Source organism: Martes martes (assembly GCF_963455335.1).
Source record: "Martes martes genome assembly, chromosome: 2".
NCBI classification, from domain to species: Eukaryota; Metazoa; Chordata; class Mammalia; order Carnivora; family Mustelidae; genus Martes; species Martes martes.
Window position 1 is genome coordinate 53,570,225 of NC_137889.1, and position 13,893 is coordinate 53,584,117.

General features: G+C 36.3%; 1 protein-coding gene across 1 annotated transcript; it reads left to right on the forward strand.

Moving 5' to 3' along the window:
• Positions 1 to 213: 213 nt before the first annotated feature.
• Positions 214 to 5,783, forward strand: SAP30 (Sin3A associated protein 30). Its single transcript, XM_080797187.1, has 4 exons — positions 214 to 822; positions 2,459 to 2,584; positions 3,025 to 3,123; positions 5,448 to 5,783. Exons 1-4 carry the CDS (start codon positions 505 to 507, stop codon positions 5,568 to 5,570), a joined length of 666 nt encoding a protein of 221 aa, XP_080653313.1. The 5' UTR covers positions 214 to 504; the 3' UTR covers positions 5,571 to 5,783.
• The last annotated feature ends 8,110 nt before the right edge of the window (positions 5,784 to 13,893 follow it).

Here is a 13,893-nt window from a genome sequence, read left to right on the forward strand (position 1 = left end):
CGCTAGTGTTTTCCAAAAAAAAAAAAAAGGAGCCCGACCCATTGCCACGCGATGCATGCTAGGATAAGTAGTTCCTCCAAGCCCCAAGGCGCCGAGTCAGGGAGGACTCAGGTTGATTGTCCCCGCAGAGAACTACAATTCCCGTGGTGCCCCGCTACAGAGTGGAAGGGGCGGGACAGGAGAGAACGCATCGCGCTTGCGCAAGTCGAGGGGCCGGAGGGAGGCGGAGGCGCTCGGGTCCAACTGCTGAAGCGTCTCCATGTGACAGTGAGCGGGGTCCTAACTCCTGGCGCCGCCCCACTCTGGTTCTTGACCGAAAGCACTGTCCCCTGTCCCGGCGCCAGCAGACAACAACAGGCTAGGACGCTTGCTGTCTGGCCGTGCCGCCGGAGGAATTGCCTCGGCGGGGTCAGGTGTCTGAGGGATCCTGCGGAGACCCCGGAGTCTCCGGAGAGAGGCGGAGCGGGGATTTCTGTCAGCGCCGGCGTCCCAAAGCGCGGAGACATGAACGGCTTCACGCCTGAAGAGATGAGCCGCGGAGGGGACGCGGCCGCCGCAGTGGCCGCAGTGGTCGCTGCCGCCGCGGCCGCCGCAGCTTCAGCCGGGAACGGGGCAGGGGCTGGCGCCGGGGCTGAGGTGCCCGGTGCCGGGGCCGTCTCTGCTGCTGGACCCCCGGGAGCGGCTGGCCCCGGCCCCGGACAGCTGTGCTGTCTGCGGGAGGACGGTGAGCGGTGCGGCCGGGCGGCTGGGAACGCCAGCTTCAGCAAGAGGATCCAGAAGAGCATCTCCCAGAAGAAGGTGAAAATCGAGCTGGATAAGAGCGTAAGTGACGGCGGGACGGCCCTGCCCTGCCCACCCCCTTGGGGCTCCAGGAGCGGTGCCCACATGGATTGTTGGGCGAACGGTTCAGGGTTCCCCTCGACCTGGCTGCAGTGCGAACCCGTTGTGTGGTCTCTGGTAGGAAGCAAACAACAAAGTCGCTGCAACTCCGACCGCCACCCCCAACAGACACATACTTGTACGCCGCGGTTCTGCTCCTCCCCCACCCCTACCGCTCCTGCCCCCCACCCACCCCCACGCTCCCTGAGTCCGTTCTGCTCGCTGTCTAACCCCTTCCCCCTTCACTGAGATCGGGAAACGAAACAAAGGGGACCGTCGCTCGGAGGGCCCGGAGTAGTTTTCTTGCAGCCTGGCAGCTCCTTCTGGAATGGAGGCGCCTTCTTTGTTTTGCTGCCCTAGCTGGCGTGTGGCCGCAGGGAGTAACTACCCTCGTGTAGGCAAAAGTGGAGTCCTACAGAGACCAAGGACCTGATACTGCGTAAAGAAAAACCCTTTTCCTTGTTCGCCGGAGTACGGAGTGAGGAAAGCCGAGCTCGCCCCGCGCCTTGCTGGGAGCGGGGATTGTGAACGATGTCAGCATGTAGCGCAGCTGCTCCGAACGTGGGGAGCACGTAGCCTCTGCGGTTTTGCCATCCCTTTGGCAGCCATCGGGATTTCTTTTTCCGTCCTTTTGCGCGTCTGTTTTTGTTTGTTTGCTTTTGACCATTCATGAGGTTCTTAGGAACAACCATTGCCACTTTTCGGGGCTCTGGCTGGCGGTAAATGAATAAATAAGATGCAAGAACCTAGCACATGTCCTGCATAATTTTAACTTGGATTTAGTTTAGAAGTTAATTTAAAAGCCTTAGTCTTTAATCGTTTAGTTTTTTAAAGGAGTTTAATTGTGTTAATATATGCAGCCCAATATTTCAAATGTTACCGTACAGCTCTCAAGACTACATTTAATTGAAGCTTTTGCAAAGTTCGTGATACTTTATGCTTGTTAAACAGTTCTTCAGTCATGCTCATAAGAAACTTTTCAAGCAAACTTGAATAATTTCACATTGCTTTGGTCGGAAAAACGTAATACAAATAAATACATTTTTTAAATACTCAGAAGTTTATAATTCAAATTTAAATACAAGTAGTATATGAAGTCAGCTCATGTGTAAAAATGGGTAGTTTTGTATCTGTATTATAATTTGAATGTTGAGAAATAATAGGAAGCATACATCATGCTGCTAAAATATGCTCTTTAAGTAGAGAAAATATTATCAAATATTTTGGGGGGCAACATCACCTTTCCCCTTGTTAAAAAACAGCATGACCTACCAAATCTACTTCACCTTCACTGCAATTTAATGACAAAATCCAGAGTTGGAATTTCTCATTCTGCTTCTCTGCCTCCCTTCCTCCCTTCCAATCCTCCACCCCCACCCCAATCCTCTTAACGGTATTGCCAGACTTGGTGTGTTTGTTCTAACTGAATACAGGATTTAAGCATAGAAACATGGTTTTGCCTTAACAATGGCTGTTTTGACTGTTTTTATTTTTAATAATTCACTGTGCCCTATGTATTTTACTAATACGTGGACACATTACATAATCATAAGTAGTTTGTGAAACTTTTCTGTTTCAGGCAAGGCATCTTTACATTTGTGATTATCATAAAAACTTAATTCAGAGTGTTCGAAACAGAAGAAAGAGAAAAGGGAGTGATGATGATGGAGGAGATTCACCTGTTCAAGATATTGATACTCCAGAGGTAAATAAAGTTTCTGTATGTTAAATGTAAATCCTAAGTATTCCATTCTGAAACTTATATTGAAAAAATAAATTTTTAAAATACTTAAAGGGAAAAATCTGAAAATGAAAGCAAAATTAAATATAGCCAGTTAACAGGCAGTTGTAGTTTGACTTATGTTTTCAGTTGACAATGCTTATGGCTCTATTGACTTGTAACTTCTTTTTTGCTCCCAGTTTTCAATATTTATCTTCAAAAGATTAAAGTGTACAATATATTTATAGTTTTGATTCTGTAAAAGTAATAATGGAATTAAATAATGTAACTTTTGTTATTTAGTAATGGAATTACAGAATTACATTTTTACTGTGCCAAAATTGAAATGTTATTATATGTATCAAAGATAACTTTTAAATATTGCATGAACTAATTCTAATTCTTACACCTTTGTTTTTTTCTAGGTGGATTTATACCAATTACAAGTAAATACACTTCGGAGATACAAAAGACACTTCAAACTATCAACCAGACCAGGACTTAATAAAGCACAACTTGTTGAGGTATTTATGAGTTTTAAACTATACTTTAAATGAGCCTGTTTATACAAAAAAGAGTCACAAAAGCCTAATGAAATTGTTAATGTAGTGTATATAACAGTACATTTTAGTTAGATAGATCAGTTAATAAAAAATCTATTATGGAAGAATGTAGTTTCCTAGAAAAGTTTGTCTACCTCTTAAATTCCTTTATGTAACAAACACTCAATGGATTGTATGTAATTTTCTAAGCATTTTTAAATACTGGCTTTCAGTATTCAGTATTTCTGTTGGCTTTGAAATTCCACTTAGTAAACATTTATTGAACACTTAATTGAGGCATAATAAAAGAAATTGATAGACTCTGTTGTCTTTATTAGAATTTTTTAAAGTTTTTGACAGATTGGGTCTACGGATTAGCCCGTAAATAGTATTCCTATAACTTGTTGATTTAACTGTTTCAGAATTTGTCCTTGTTGATGTTAGTTTGTTTTAGTTGAGGCATCTGTGCTTTCTTTACCTAGAAGATGCAAAGACTTTCATTCAAGACGTTACTTAGTTTGCTTTGATATAGAACTTCTATTTCTTTCTGTAAATTTTGAAATATGTGTCTTCTCAGGAATTAATAGAACCAAGAAATCTGTGAATCATATTAAGGCATTTATAGACTTACATATTTGTACTTTAATCATTTTAAGTAAAAATATTTAATCTATTAGAATATAAATTAAGTATATAAATCAGTTTTCTCATATTTTTCAGCTTGGGTTTAGTAATGCAACATTTTCTAAAATGTGCATATTGAATAAGGTAAAAGGTACAGAAGGTTCAATTCTTTGGCAGAATGCTTTTTTAACATTGTTAAGAGCTAATATATTGACTTTTTAGCCAGAATTTCTTCTTTCCTTCTTGCCTAAGCAACAAAAATTCGGTTTTTCTTTTAATTTGATTTAAAAGATCCAGTCCTTTTTAGATTGTATAGTATACTAATATAATGTAAACATAGATATTATCTACCATGATAAAACTGTATCCATATAGACAGATACTCATCAAGTGGAAGTTACCTTTGTTCTGGGACAAATGAGAATCAGAGAACTGATTATTATAAATGTTACATATAATGCACAGTTGACCCTTGAACAACACAAGGGTTATAACGGAACATAGTCAAAAATCTGCATATAACTTTTGATTCCCCAAAAACTTAACTACTAATAGCCTACTGTTGACTGGAAGCATTCCTGATACTATAGTCAGCATATTTTCTATGTCATATGTATTATATATATTCTTACTATAGTCTCAGTAAAGTAACCTAAAGAAAAGAAAATGTTAAGAAAATCATATGGAAGAGAATATACATTTACAGTACTGTACTGTATTTAATGAAATAAAAGTGTGTAAGTGGACCCTCACAGTTAAAATCTGTGTTGTACAAGAGTCAGAAGTATGTATTCTTTAAGTGCACCTGAAATATTTGATAATTTGATTTTTAAAATTTACATTATTTCTAAAACTACTTTCTTCTTTAGAAATGAGAAGAAGTCCAAATGGCAATGAAAGTTATAGTTTACTTAGGAGTGAGTCCAGAGTTAGGTGACTGCCCTCTTTGAATCTCTTAATTATTGTATGAATAACATTTTCTTTAAGAAGTTCTGTCTTCCACATTCTAGATATACATAGCAACACCCCAGTTTAGTCTGTTGCATTTCTCTTGGTTGCTGTGCATCTAGATGTTAGATAAGCAGAACAAAAACGCCAGGAAATAAATATTCTTCAGTGAACATCTCTCTTTCCCTTCTCATTTTCCATCCATAATCTTTATTCAGAAAAACTTTCAAGGAACCTTAAGAAAGAATACTGCCAATGAATGAATGAATATAAGTTACGCAAATATATTTGTAGTTTATATATAGTTTATAGTAGTTTATATATAGTTTATAATTTGTATAGTACCAAAATTTTTTCAACTTCTATATCCTTTTTCTGTGGGAATAGGGTCTACGTTCTATTTTATTTCATTGGTACTTAAAATTGAAAAATATTTACCTCCTAATGTAGATTCTAGTTATAAAATTTAAATAAAAGTAAACAATTTCTAATTAATGTATATTTAATTGACTGGATTAGAGGGTTCTGTGAAGTCACACTATCTCTTGTTCATAACATCTTATTCTTACATGCTTTTCATCTTGTTGGTATTTTGTTAAATAGTTTATTTGTGAAAGGAAATAGCTCTTATCAAGTAGCACTTTTTCTTTTGATGAATGTATATTTTACCTAGTATGACATCTGTCAATATCTATAATTTCAGGTGGTTTTTTTGTTTGTTTTTGTTTTTATAGATAGTTGGTTGCCACTTTAGGTCTATTCCAGTGAATGAAAAGGATACCTTAACATATTTCATCTACTCAGTGAAGAATGACAAGAACAAATCAGATCTCAAGGTTGATAGTAGTGTTCACTAAAAGAGATGGAATTGAGACTAAGACTTGGATGTTCCAGTGTTAAGACTGTTTACTCTTTTTTCACATGTAGAAATGTTCCTTGTGTATTTTTTTACAGAGGATTTTCTCTGGTTTTATTTTCTTTGTTTCTGACTCTAATAAATTAGTTGGAAACTCGTGTAAAATGAGCTTTCCTAGATTGAAAAATATTTTAAATAAAGCTGATTACTATTATAGTTGCTTCGGTGTATTTATTTTGTGAAATTTGATTTTTATATTAAACTGCCAAGGTACTAGCTTTAATTGAGAGTTTAAAGATCATTTTGTTACACCACCCCCCCTTTTATTTTTAATTCCAAGAAATTAAGGTCAAGGAGAAGTAACAAATAGCACGTTTGCTTTCTCTGGGACAAGCTGATTTGGAATTAATATCCTAATGCTATAAAGTGCTTTTTGGTGCTAATGGGTTTGAAAAATACACTTCCTTTGTGGTGCAACTTCTTTTTTACTTCCTTTTTTACTATTATTATTACTTGATAAAGTATTAGGAATAACAAAGAGTTTAATTTATATGCCTATCTCCTTCCAAAGAAGACTTAATATGCCAGCAAAGATAAACACAGTGCTAAAAGTTGAAATAACATAGAATTAGCTTTATTTGTTTCTTAAAATTTTGTCTTAGGGAAAAGATGTTTATATGGCATGAACACAGAAAGAAGTTCTACAGTGCCCTTTAATTTTCAGTCATGTCCTGTACTGTTTACATTGCAGATTAAAACTAGTAAGTTGGAGAGATCTAGAAATCTAAAAAGATCTTAAAATTTTGGTCCATATATAGCTCTAACTTGATTCATATTCTGCTTTCTTTTACATTTCATTCACTATCAGTTTTTGATTAAAGTTCTCATAATTGCAAATCAAATTTATAGCTTATGACATCAAAACAAAACAACAGCTTCAGTTAATGTTCTTGATTATGGTGCAGATTTTAGGCTGGAAATGGATCAGAACATTAATGTAGCTTAAGGTTTCCCTCAAAGGTCGACATTTGGGCCTGATAATTCTTCACCAGAGGAGGCTCTCCCATGTGTTGTAGTTTTAGCAGCATCATTGCCGTCCACACTAGTGCCAGTGGCACTCTGAAAATGTGAAAACCAAAACTATCACTAAATGCTGCCAAACGTGCCTGGGTAAGCAAAATCACCAAAGGTGAAGAACCACTGATGTATCTAAATCTATAAAGTAGTGGTTTATTAGAAAGTCTGTGTGTTTTTAAGTCCTCTGAGTGTATTGACAGCTGGAAAATGTGAAAAATACAGCACTGGTCTTCATTCTTGCTATACCATTTAAAGATTTACAGTTTGATCCTTAGACAATGAAGGGGTTGGAGCACAAACCACCACATAGTTGGAAATCCATATACAACTTTTGACTCCCCCAAAACTTAATTACTAATAGCCTACTGTTGACTCAGTCCTCTCCAATAGCATAAACAGTCAATATACATTTTGTATGTTACATGTATTATATACTATTCTTAAAGTAAGCTAGAGAAAAAATGTTTTTGAAATCATAAGGAAGAGAAAATGCATTTGCAGTAATACCGTAAAGAATCTGCATGTACGTGGACTCACACAGTTCAAACCCATGTTGTTCAAGGATCAACTGTACTTTATTGATGAGCAGAGACTATGATAATTGGTATTAAAAAATCCTCTCATTTTTGGCATTCCAGAAATCTCTGTGAGAAATTTTTTCTTAGCTGTCTGAAAGTGAACCACAAAACTACAAGATGTGGTGGTGGTTTATTTGGAGAAAGTATTCCTTCTGCATATGTTTCTCTAAACCTATAATCTGTAAAAACTTCATTTTTTTTAAAAAGATTTTTATTTATTTATTTGACAGAGATCACAAGTGGGCAGAGAGGCAGGCAGAGAGAGAGAGGGAGAAGCAGGCTCCCTGCTGAGCAGAGAGCCCGATATGGGGCTCGATCCCAGGACTCTGAGATCATGACCTGAGCTGAAGGCAGAGGCTTTAACCCACTGAGCCACCCAGGCGCCCCAAAACTTCATTTTTTAATAACACTTGACTGTAGGCTTACTTTTTCCTAGAAAAACCCTCCATTCTTGTGAAAGACGCTTGAAACCATTTGCTTACATTAAATTACTTGTTTATGGATATAACCTTTGACTAAGAGTGTTGATTTCATAGTTAATTATTTGCATAAAATGTAGTTGGGTAAAAGTGAAAATAAGAGTTCTGGGTGTTAGTTATCCAATGAAATTAAATCCTTGTTAGAGCAATTTAAAACATGAAAAACTGAGAGGACTTCATCAAAGCTCAGAAACTCAAGATGCTACAATGTAAGTTTTATATAAAATTTTTAATTATTTGCTCTTAGGTATGAAAAATTCACTAGAAATCTTTTTCCCTGTTTATCTCTGAACCAAAAAAAGTACATTTAAACTCTTACCTCTATAAGGGTACAGGTTACTTATAACATTAGAGCATCAGAGGAATCCAAAATTGACAGAGGTGGAAGGAAGAAAACATAATGAGTAGCAGATACTCAAGAAATAAATCTTGATGGTTTCCTTGTCAATGAGTTAGATAAATCTTTGACATATGCTCACTAGAAAAAAAAAAAAAAGATAAAAGTCAGTTATTCGGTAGAACTACTTTTTATTGAACATTTAAGAAAAGGCTAAAAATACCTGAAATAAAGTTCTTTACAAAAACAAGCTCTATATTATTTTTACATAAAGTTTTTTTAAAAAAGATTTTATTTATTTGAGAGAGAGCATAAATAGGGGGAGGGGCAGTGGGAGAGGGAGACGAAGTCTCCCCCTGAGCAGAGAGCCCAATAATGGGCTCTATTCCAGGACCCTGGGATCATGACCTGAGCCAAAGGCAGAGACTTAACAAACTGAGCCACCCAGGTGCCTCTTACATAAAGTTTTTTTTAATTGAGCTAAAATTTATACGGTAATATTAACCATTTTAAGCTGTAAAATTTTCAGGTAAATATTTAGTGTATTCACAATGTTGTAAAACCACCAGTTCTAATTTCAACATTTTTCATTACCCCATAAAAACACCCATGAGTAATCACTCCCAATTTCTCCTCTTCATCCCCTGATACCTCTAATCTGCTTCCTGTCTCTATGAATTTGCCTATTATGGATATATCCTATAAAGGGAATCATACATGTCCTTTTGTGTTTGGGTTTTGTTTCTAGTGTATGTAGCATATGTGTTCAAGGCTCATCCAAGTTGTTGCATATTTACCAGTACTTTGTTCCTTTTAAGGGCTGAACAATATTCCATTGTGATCACAATTTGTTTTTTCATCCATAGATGGACATTCGATTTCCACCTTTAGCAATTAATAATACTGCTATGAACATTTGTGTGCAAGTTTCTATGTGGACATGTTTTCCCTTCTTTTGGGTATATATGTAGGAGTAGAATTGTTGAATCACATTGTATTCTGTATTTAACTTTTTGAGGAACCTCCAGATTTCCATAGTGGCTGTAATATTTCCATTCCCACCAGCAGTGTACAAGAGTTTCTGTTTCTCCAAATTGCCAATACTTGTATTTCCTTTTTTTTTTTTTTTGGAATTGAAGACTTCCTGGTGGGTGTGAAGTGGTATCTCATTGTAGTTTTGATTTGTATTTCCTTACTGATCAATGATATTGTATGTGTTTTCATGTGCTTATTGCTAACTTGTATGTCTTTAGAGAATATTTATTTAAATCCTTTGCCTATTTTTCAATTGGACTGCTTCTTGTTGCAGGAGTTTTTAATTCTTGATATGAATATTAAGTCCATACTTGATACATTTTTCCCCCATTCTGTGAATTGCCTTTTCATATTCTTGATAATGTTCTTTATTGCACAAAAGTTCTTAGTTCTTATATAGTCCAGTTTATTTTTGTTACTCATATTTTTGGTGTCAGATCTAAGAATTCTTTGCCAAATCTGAGGTTATGAAGATTAGCCCCTATTTTTTCTGTGTATGTGTGTGAGAGAGAGCGAGAGAGAGAGAGATAACTTCAGCACTTAATTCAGCTCACTGGCACATTTTGAGTCAACTTTTGTATATAGAGTGATGTAGAGGTTTAACTTCATTGTTCTGAGTGCGGTTATCCAGTTGTCTCAGTAGCATTTGGTGAAGACTATTCTTTTTTCACTGAATGGTTTTGGCACCCTTGTCAAAAATCAATTTGCCACAGATGATTGGGTTTATTTTTGCATTCTCAATTCTATTCCATTAGTTCATATTCCTATTCCTATGCCAGCACTAAACTCCTTTGACTGCTGTAGGCTTGCAGTAAGTTTTGAAATCAGGAAATGGGAGTCCTCCCACCTGTTTTCCTTTTTCAATATCATTTAGGCTATCTGAGGTCCTTTGTAGTTCCATACGAATCTGAGAATCAGTATTTCCATTTTTGCCAAAAAGGCCATTAGAATTTTTTTTTTAAGATTTTATTTATTTATGACAGAGAGAGATGGCAAGAGTGGAAACACAAGCACAGAGGAGCCAGAGAGGAAGAAGCAGGCTCCCCACTGAGCAGGCAGCCTGATACGGGGCTCCATCCCAGGACCCTGGGATCATGACCTAAGCTGAAGGCAAATGCTTCATGACTGACTCACCCAGGCACCCCAACAATTAGAATTTTTTTTTAAAGATTTTATTTATTTATTTGACAGACAGAGATCACAAGCAAGCAGAGAGGCAGGCAGAGTGTGTGGGGGAGAAGCAGGCTCCCTGCTGAGCAGAGAGCCCAATGCGGGACTCAATCCCAGGACCCTGGGATCATGACCTGAGCTGAAGGCAGAGGCTTTGACCCACTGAGCCACCCAGGCGCCCCTAGAATTTTTAATGAAGGTTTTATTGAATCTGTTGATCACTTTAAGATTGCCATATTAACAATATTAAGTACTCCAAGCTGTGAATATGGGATGTTTTTCCATTTATTTTGGTTTTTAAAAATTCCTTTCAGCAATATTTTATAGTTTCCAGTATGCAAGTCTTTCACCACCTTGATAAAATTTATTTCTGATGCTTTATTCTTCTTGATGCTACTGCAAATAAAATTGTTTTCTTGATTTCTTTTTTGGATTGTTCATTACTGCTGTACAGAAACACAACTGATTTTTGTATGTTGATTCCTTACAACTGTGCTGAATTTTTTTATTACCTCTAGTGGTATTTATGTATATTCGATGAGATTTTTAATGTGCTGTTGGATTTGATATATTAATAATTTTTTAAGATTTTTACATCTATATTCATAAGGTATATTGGTCTGGAGTTTTCCTGTACTGTCCATGCCTGACTTTGGCATCAGGATAATGCTGATAGAGGTTTTTATTTGTAAAATTCTTAGAAGATAAGGGCTACATATATGCCACATATTTCTCTCCAGGTATACCACTCTGTAAAGATGAGCCCATTATGGTGATAAGCACTCTATAGAAGTAAAAGGGGGAAATTAAATCAGTGTCAATTTGTCATGATTTTCCTTTTTTTAATATTTTGTTTATTTTAAAGAGAGAGTAGGAGTAGAGGAAAAACAGGCAGGGGGGGAGATATAGGGAGAAAGAATCTCAAGCAGACTACACACTGAGTGTGGAGTCCAATGCGGGGCTTGGTCTCAAGACCTTGGGATCATGACCTGAGCTGAAACTAAGAGTCAGACACTTAACAGATTGAGCCATCCAGGCACCCCAATTTACTATAATTTCCTAACATCAATTTCTCTTAAAATCTTTGAGAGAAAAGTTTAGGCTTAGGCTGTTAATGCAAAATGACTTAGAAATACATGAGTTTAGTTATTTTTTTCTTTTTGGGAAAAGTATTTTAAAACCTGTAATGCTCTATTGATGGAATTATTTAAGTTTTAAAACCACCTGTCATAATATTTTGCAAAAATGATTTATTTTGGAAGGAACTCATGTATACCTGTTGACAACCATAAGAAAGTTAAAGTTTCAAGATATGTGAATGTTCTTATCTGTCTGTCCTTCCCTACCTCCAGTAGTTGTTGCTCGTTATTTGGGTTCCAATTCTCTAATAATCTTTTACGATTAGTACTTAATCCCAGCAAATACTCAAGGCATTCTGACAGATTTGATGAGGAAAAGAAATTTTATCAAGAAGAGATGAGCTGTTAGTAAGTATTACTCTCAACTCTGTGCTCAGATTCATAATATGGAAAAGGATATAAAACATCGAAGATAAAAATATAGAAATTGTTAATTCAGTAAGCATTTAGCTTATACGAGCTAGCTGAAGTGTACAATCATGTGTCCCATATCAGTAAAGGTTTGTTTTCCTAAAAAGGAAATAGATTAGATGATGTTACTAAATAACATAGCGGTTAAGATTCTAGATGCTAGAGTAAGACTGGCCCTATTCAAAACCTGGCACTAGTGCTCTGATAATGTAACCTTATGCTCCTTAATCTCTCTAAACCTTGGTGCTTTGGCAATAGAATAGGGTTCATGACAATACCTACCACACTCAGTTGTAAGACAGTGTTAAGAAAAATAGTAAATTTTTAATAAAAGCTTAATTGTTTTTTCTTGTAGCTAAAAGTTATGGAAAAAACAAAGATATAGTTATTAATATAACTGAATGAAGTGTTTGCTTTTATAAATATATTGACGTACTTGGGAAAAGTTACATAAGGTAAGTTACGTGAACATTCATATTTTTATACCTATTTGATAATATAAAGAAGAATGTGTGCTTCTGTTATACATTCATTTCTAAAACAATGTAACTTAATCTCATATTAACAAAAGTTATTTCCAGAAAGGGGAGTATACAATGAAGAAGAATCATAATAATCTATAAAATTCCATTAAATATTCAGCTTTTTTTTCAAATACGATTTTTCTCATCAGTTTTTGTTTGCAGTAATAAGGGAACATTCCTTCAAAAGGCACTGTTGCCTCACAGATGCTCTCACACTGATGTGTCATTTACAAATAGGGATACTGAATCCTTAACACTTTTTTCCTCCCTCAAAAGCAGTCTATACCAAGTAAACAACGAAGCAGGTTTACTAATGATTTTCTTATTTATCTGTTCTATGCACTGTTCTAGAAAGGATATAAGAATTAAATTATTTAATCTGATTTTAATACCAATTAATTCACTGAAGAAAAAAGCCCAATCAAATCATATTACATTGATGAAATAATGAATTAGTTTTTTTAAAACAATTCTTCTTCATGTATTTTTGTAGGAAGTCATACTATTTGAAAAACATATTCTAACTTATTTTTGTATAGATTTTAAGAGGGACTAAATACTGACTACTTCAGAATTGTTTGGTCTAGCCCATGAACACTTACTGGATACTGAATAGACAACAGGGAACTCCAAATATGTATTTCAATTAAATATTGTCACTTTTTTTTTCTTTTTAAAGAGAGAGACTGTGACTGGGGAGGGACAGGGGAGAGAGAATCATAAGCAGGCTCCATGCCCAGCACGGGCCCATCCTGGGGCTCAATCTCACAACCCTAAGATCATGACCTGAGCTGAAATCAAGAGTTGGAATCTTAACCAACTGAGCCACTCAGGTGCCCCTAAATAATGTCACCTTTATTGACAAAATGATATCTCTTGGTTTACTACAGGGTATGGTACTTCTCAAACTTTCCCCCTTAATAATACTTTGTATAGCCCTCTACATGTCCCCTTTTAAGCAGGGTTCACATTTATAAATAAGTGTTTGTAATTATTACACTTTTGTTAGAATACCCGTTCAAGAGGACAAGCCCATCTTATTACTGCATCCCCAGATCTAAATCATAGCTGGCGCTTAGCAAGCATTTAATACATTTTTATAGCATGAAGGACTTTCTGAAATTACCTCTGATGGCCACTAGTCAATGTATACCTCCTAAGATATGGGGCATAGTCCAAAGCTGCCTCTATTAGAAAATATCTTTCAAGGGGTGCCTGGGTGGCTCAGTCGGTTAAGCGTCTGCCTTTGGCTCAGGTCATGATCCCAGGGTCCTGGGATTGAGCCCTCGCTCAGTGGGAAGCCTGTTTCTCCCCTCCCTGACTCCCCCTACTTGTGTTCCCTTGCTCGCTCTCTCTCTCTCTCTCTGTAAAATAAATAAATAAATAAATCTTAAAAAAAAAAAAGAAAATATCTTTCAAGACATCTGTATTATTTACTTTCAACATTCATGTGACTTTAATCCTGACCCATTACATGTTTCTTTTAATATATGTTATTCTAAAGAAGAATCGATACATCACGGATAAACATAATTTTAAGGATACAGCTGTGTATGAATGTTTGTAGTGTATGG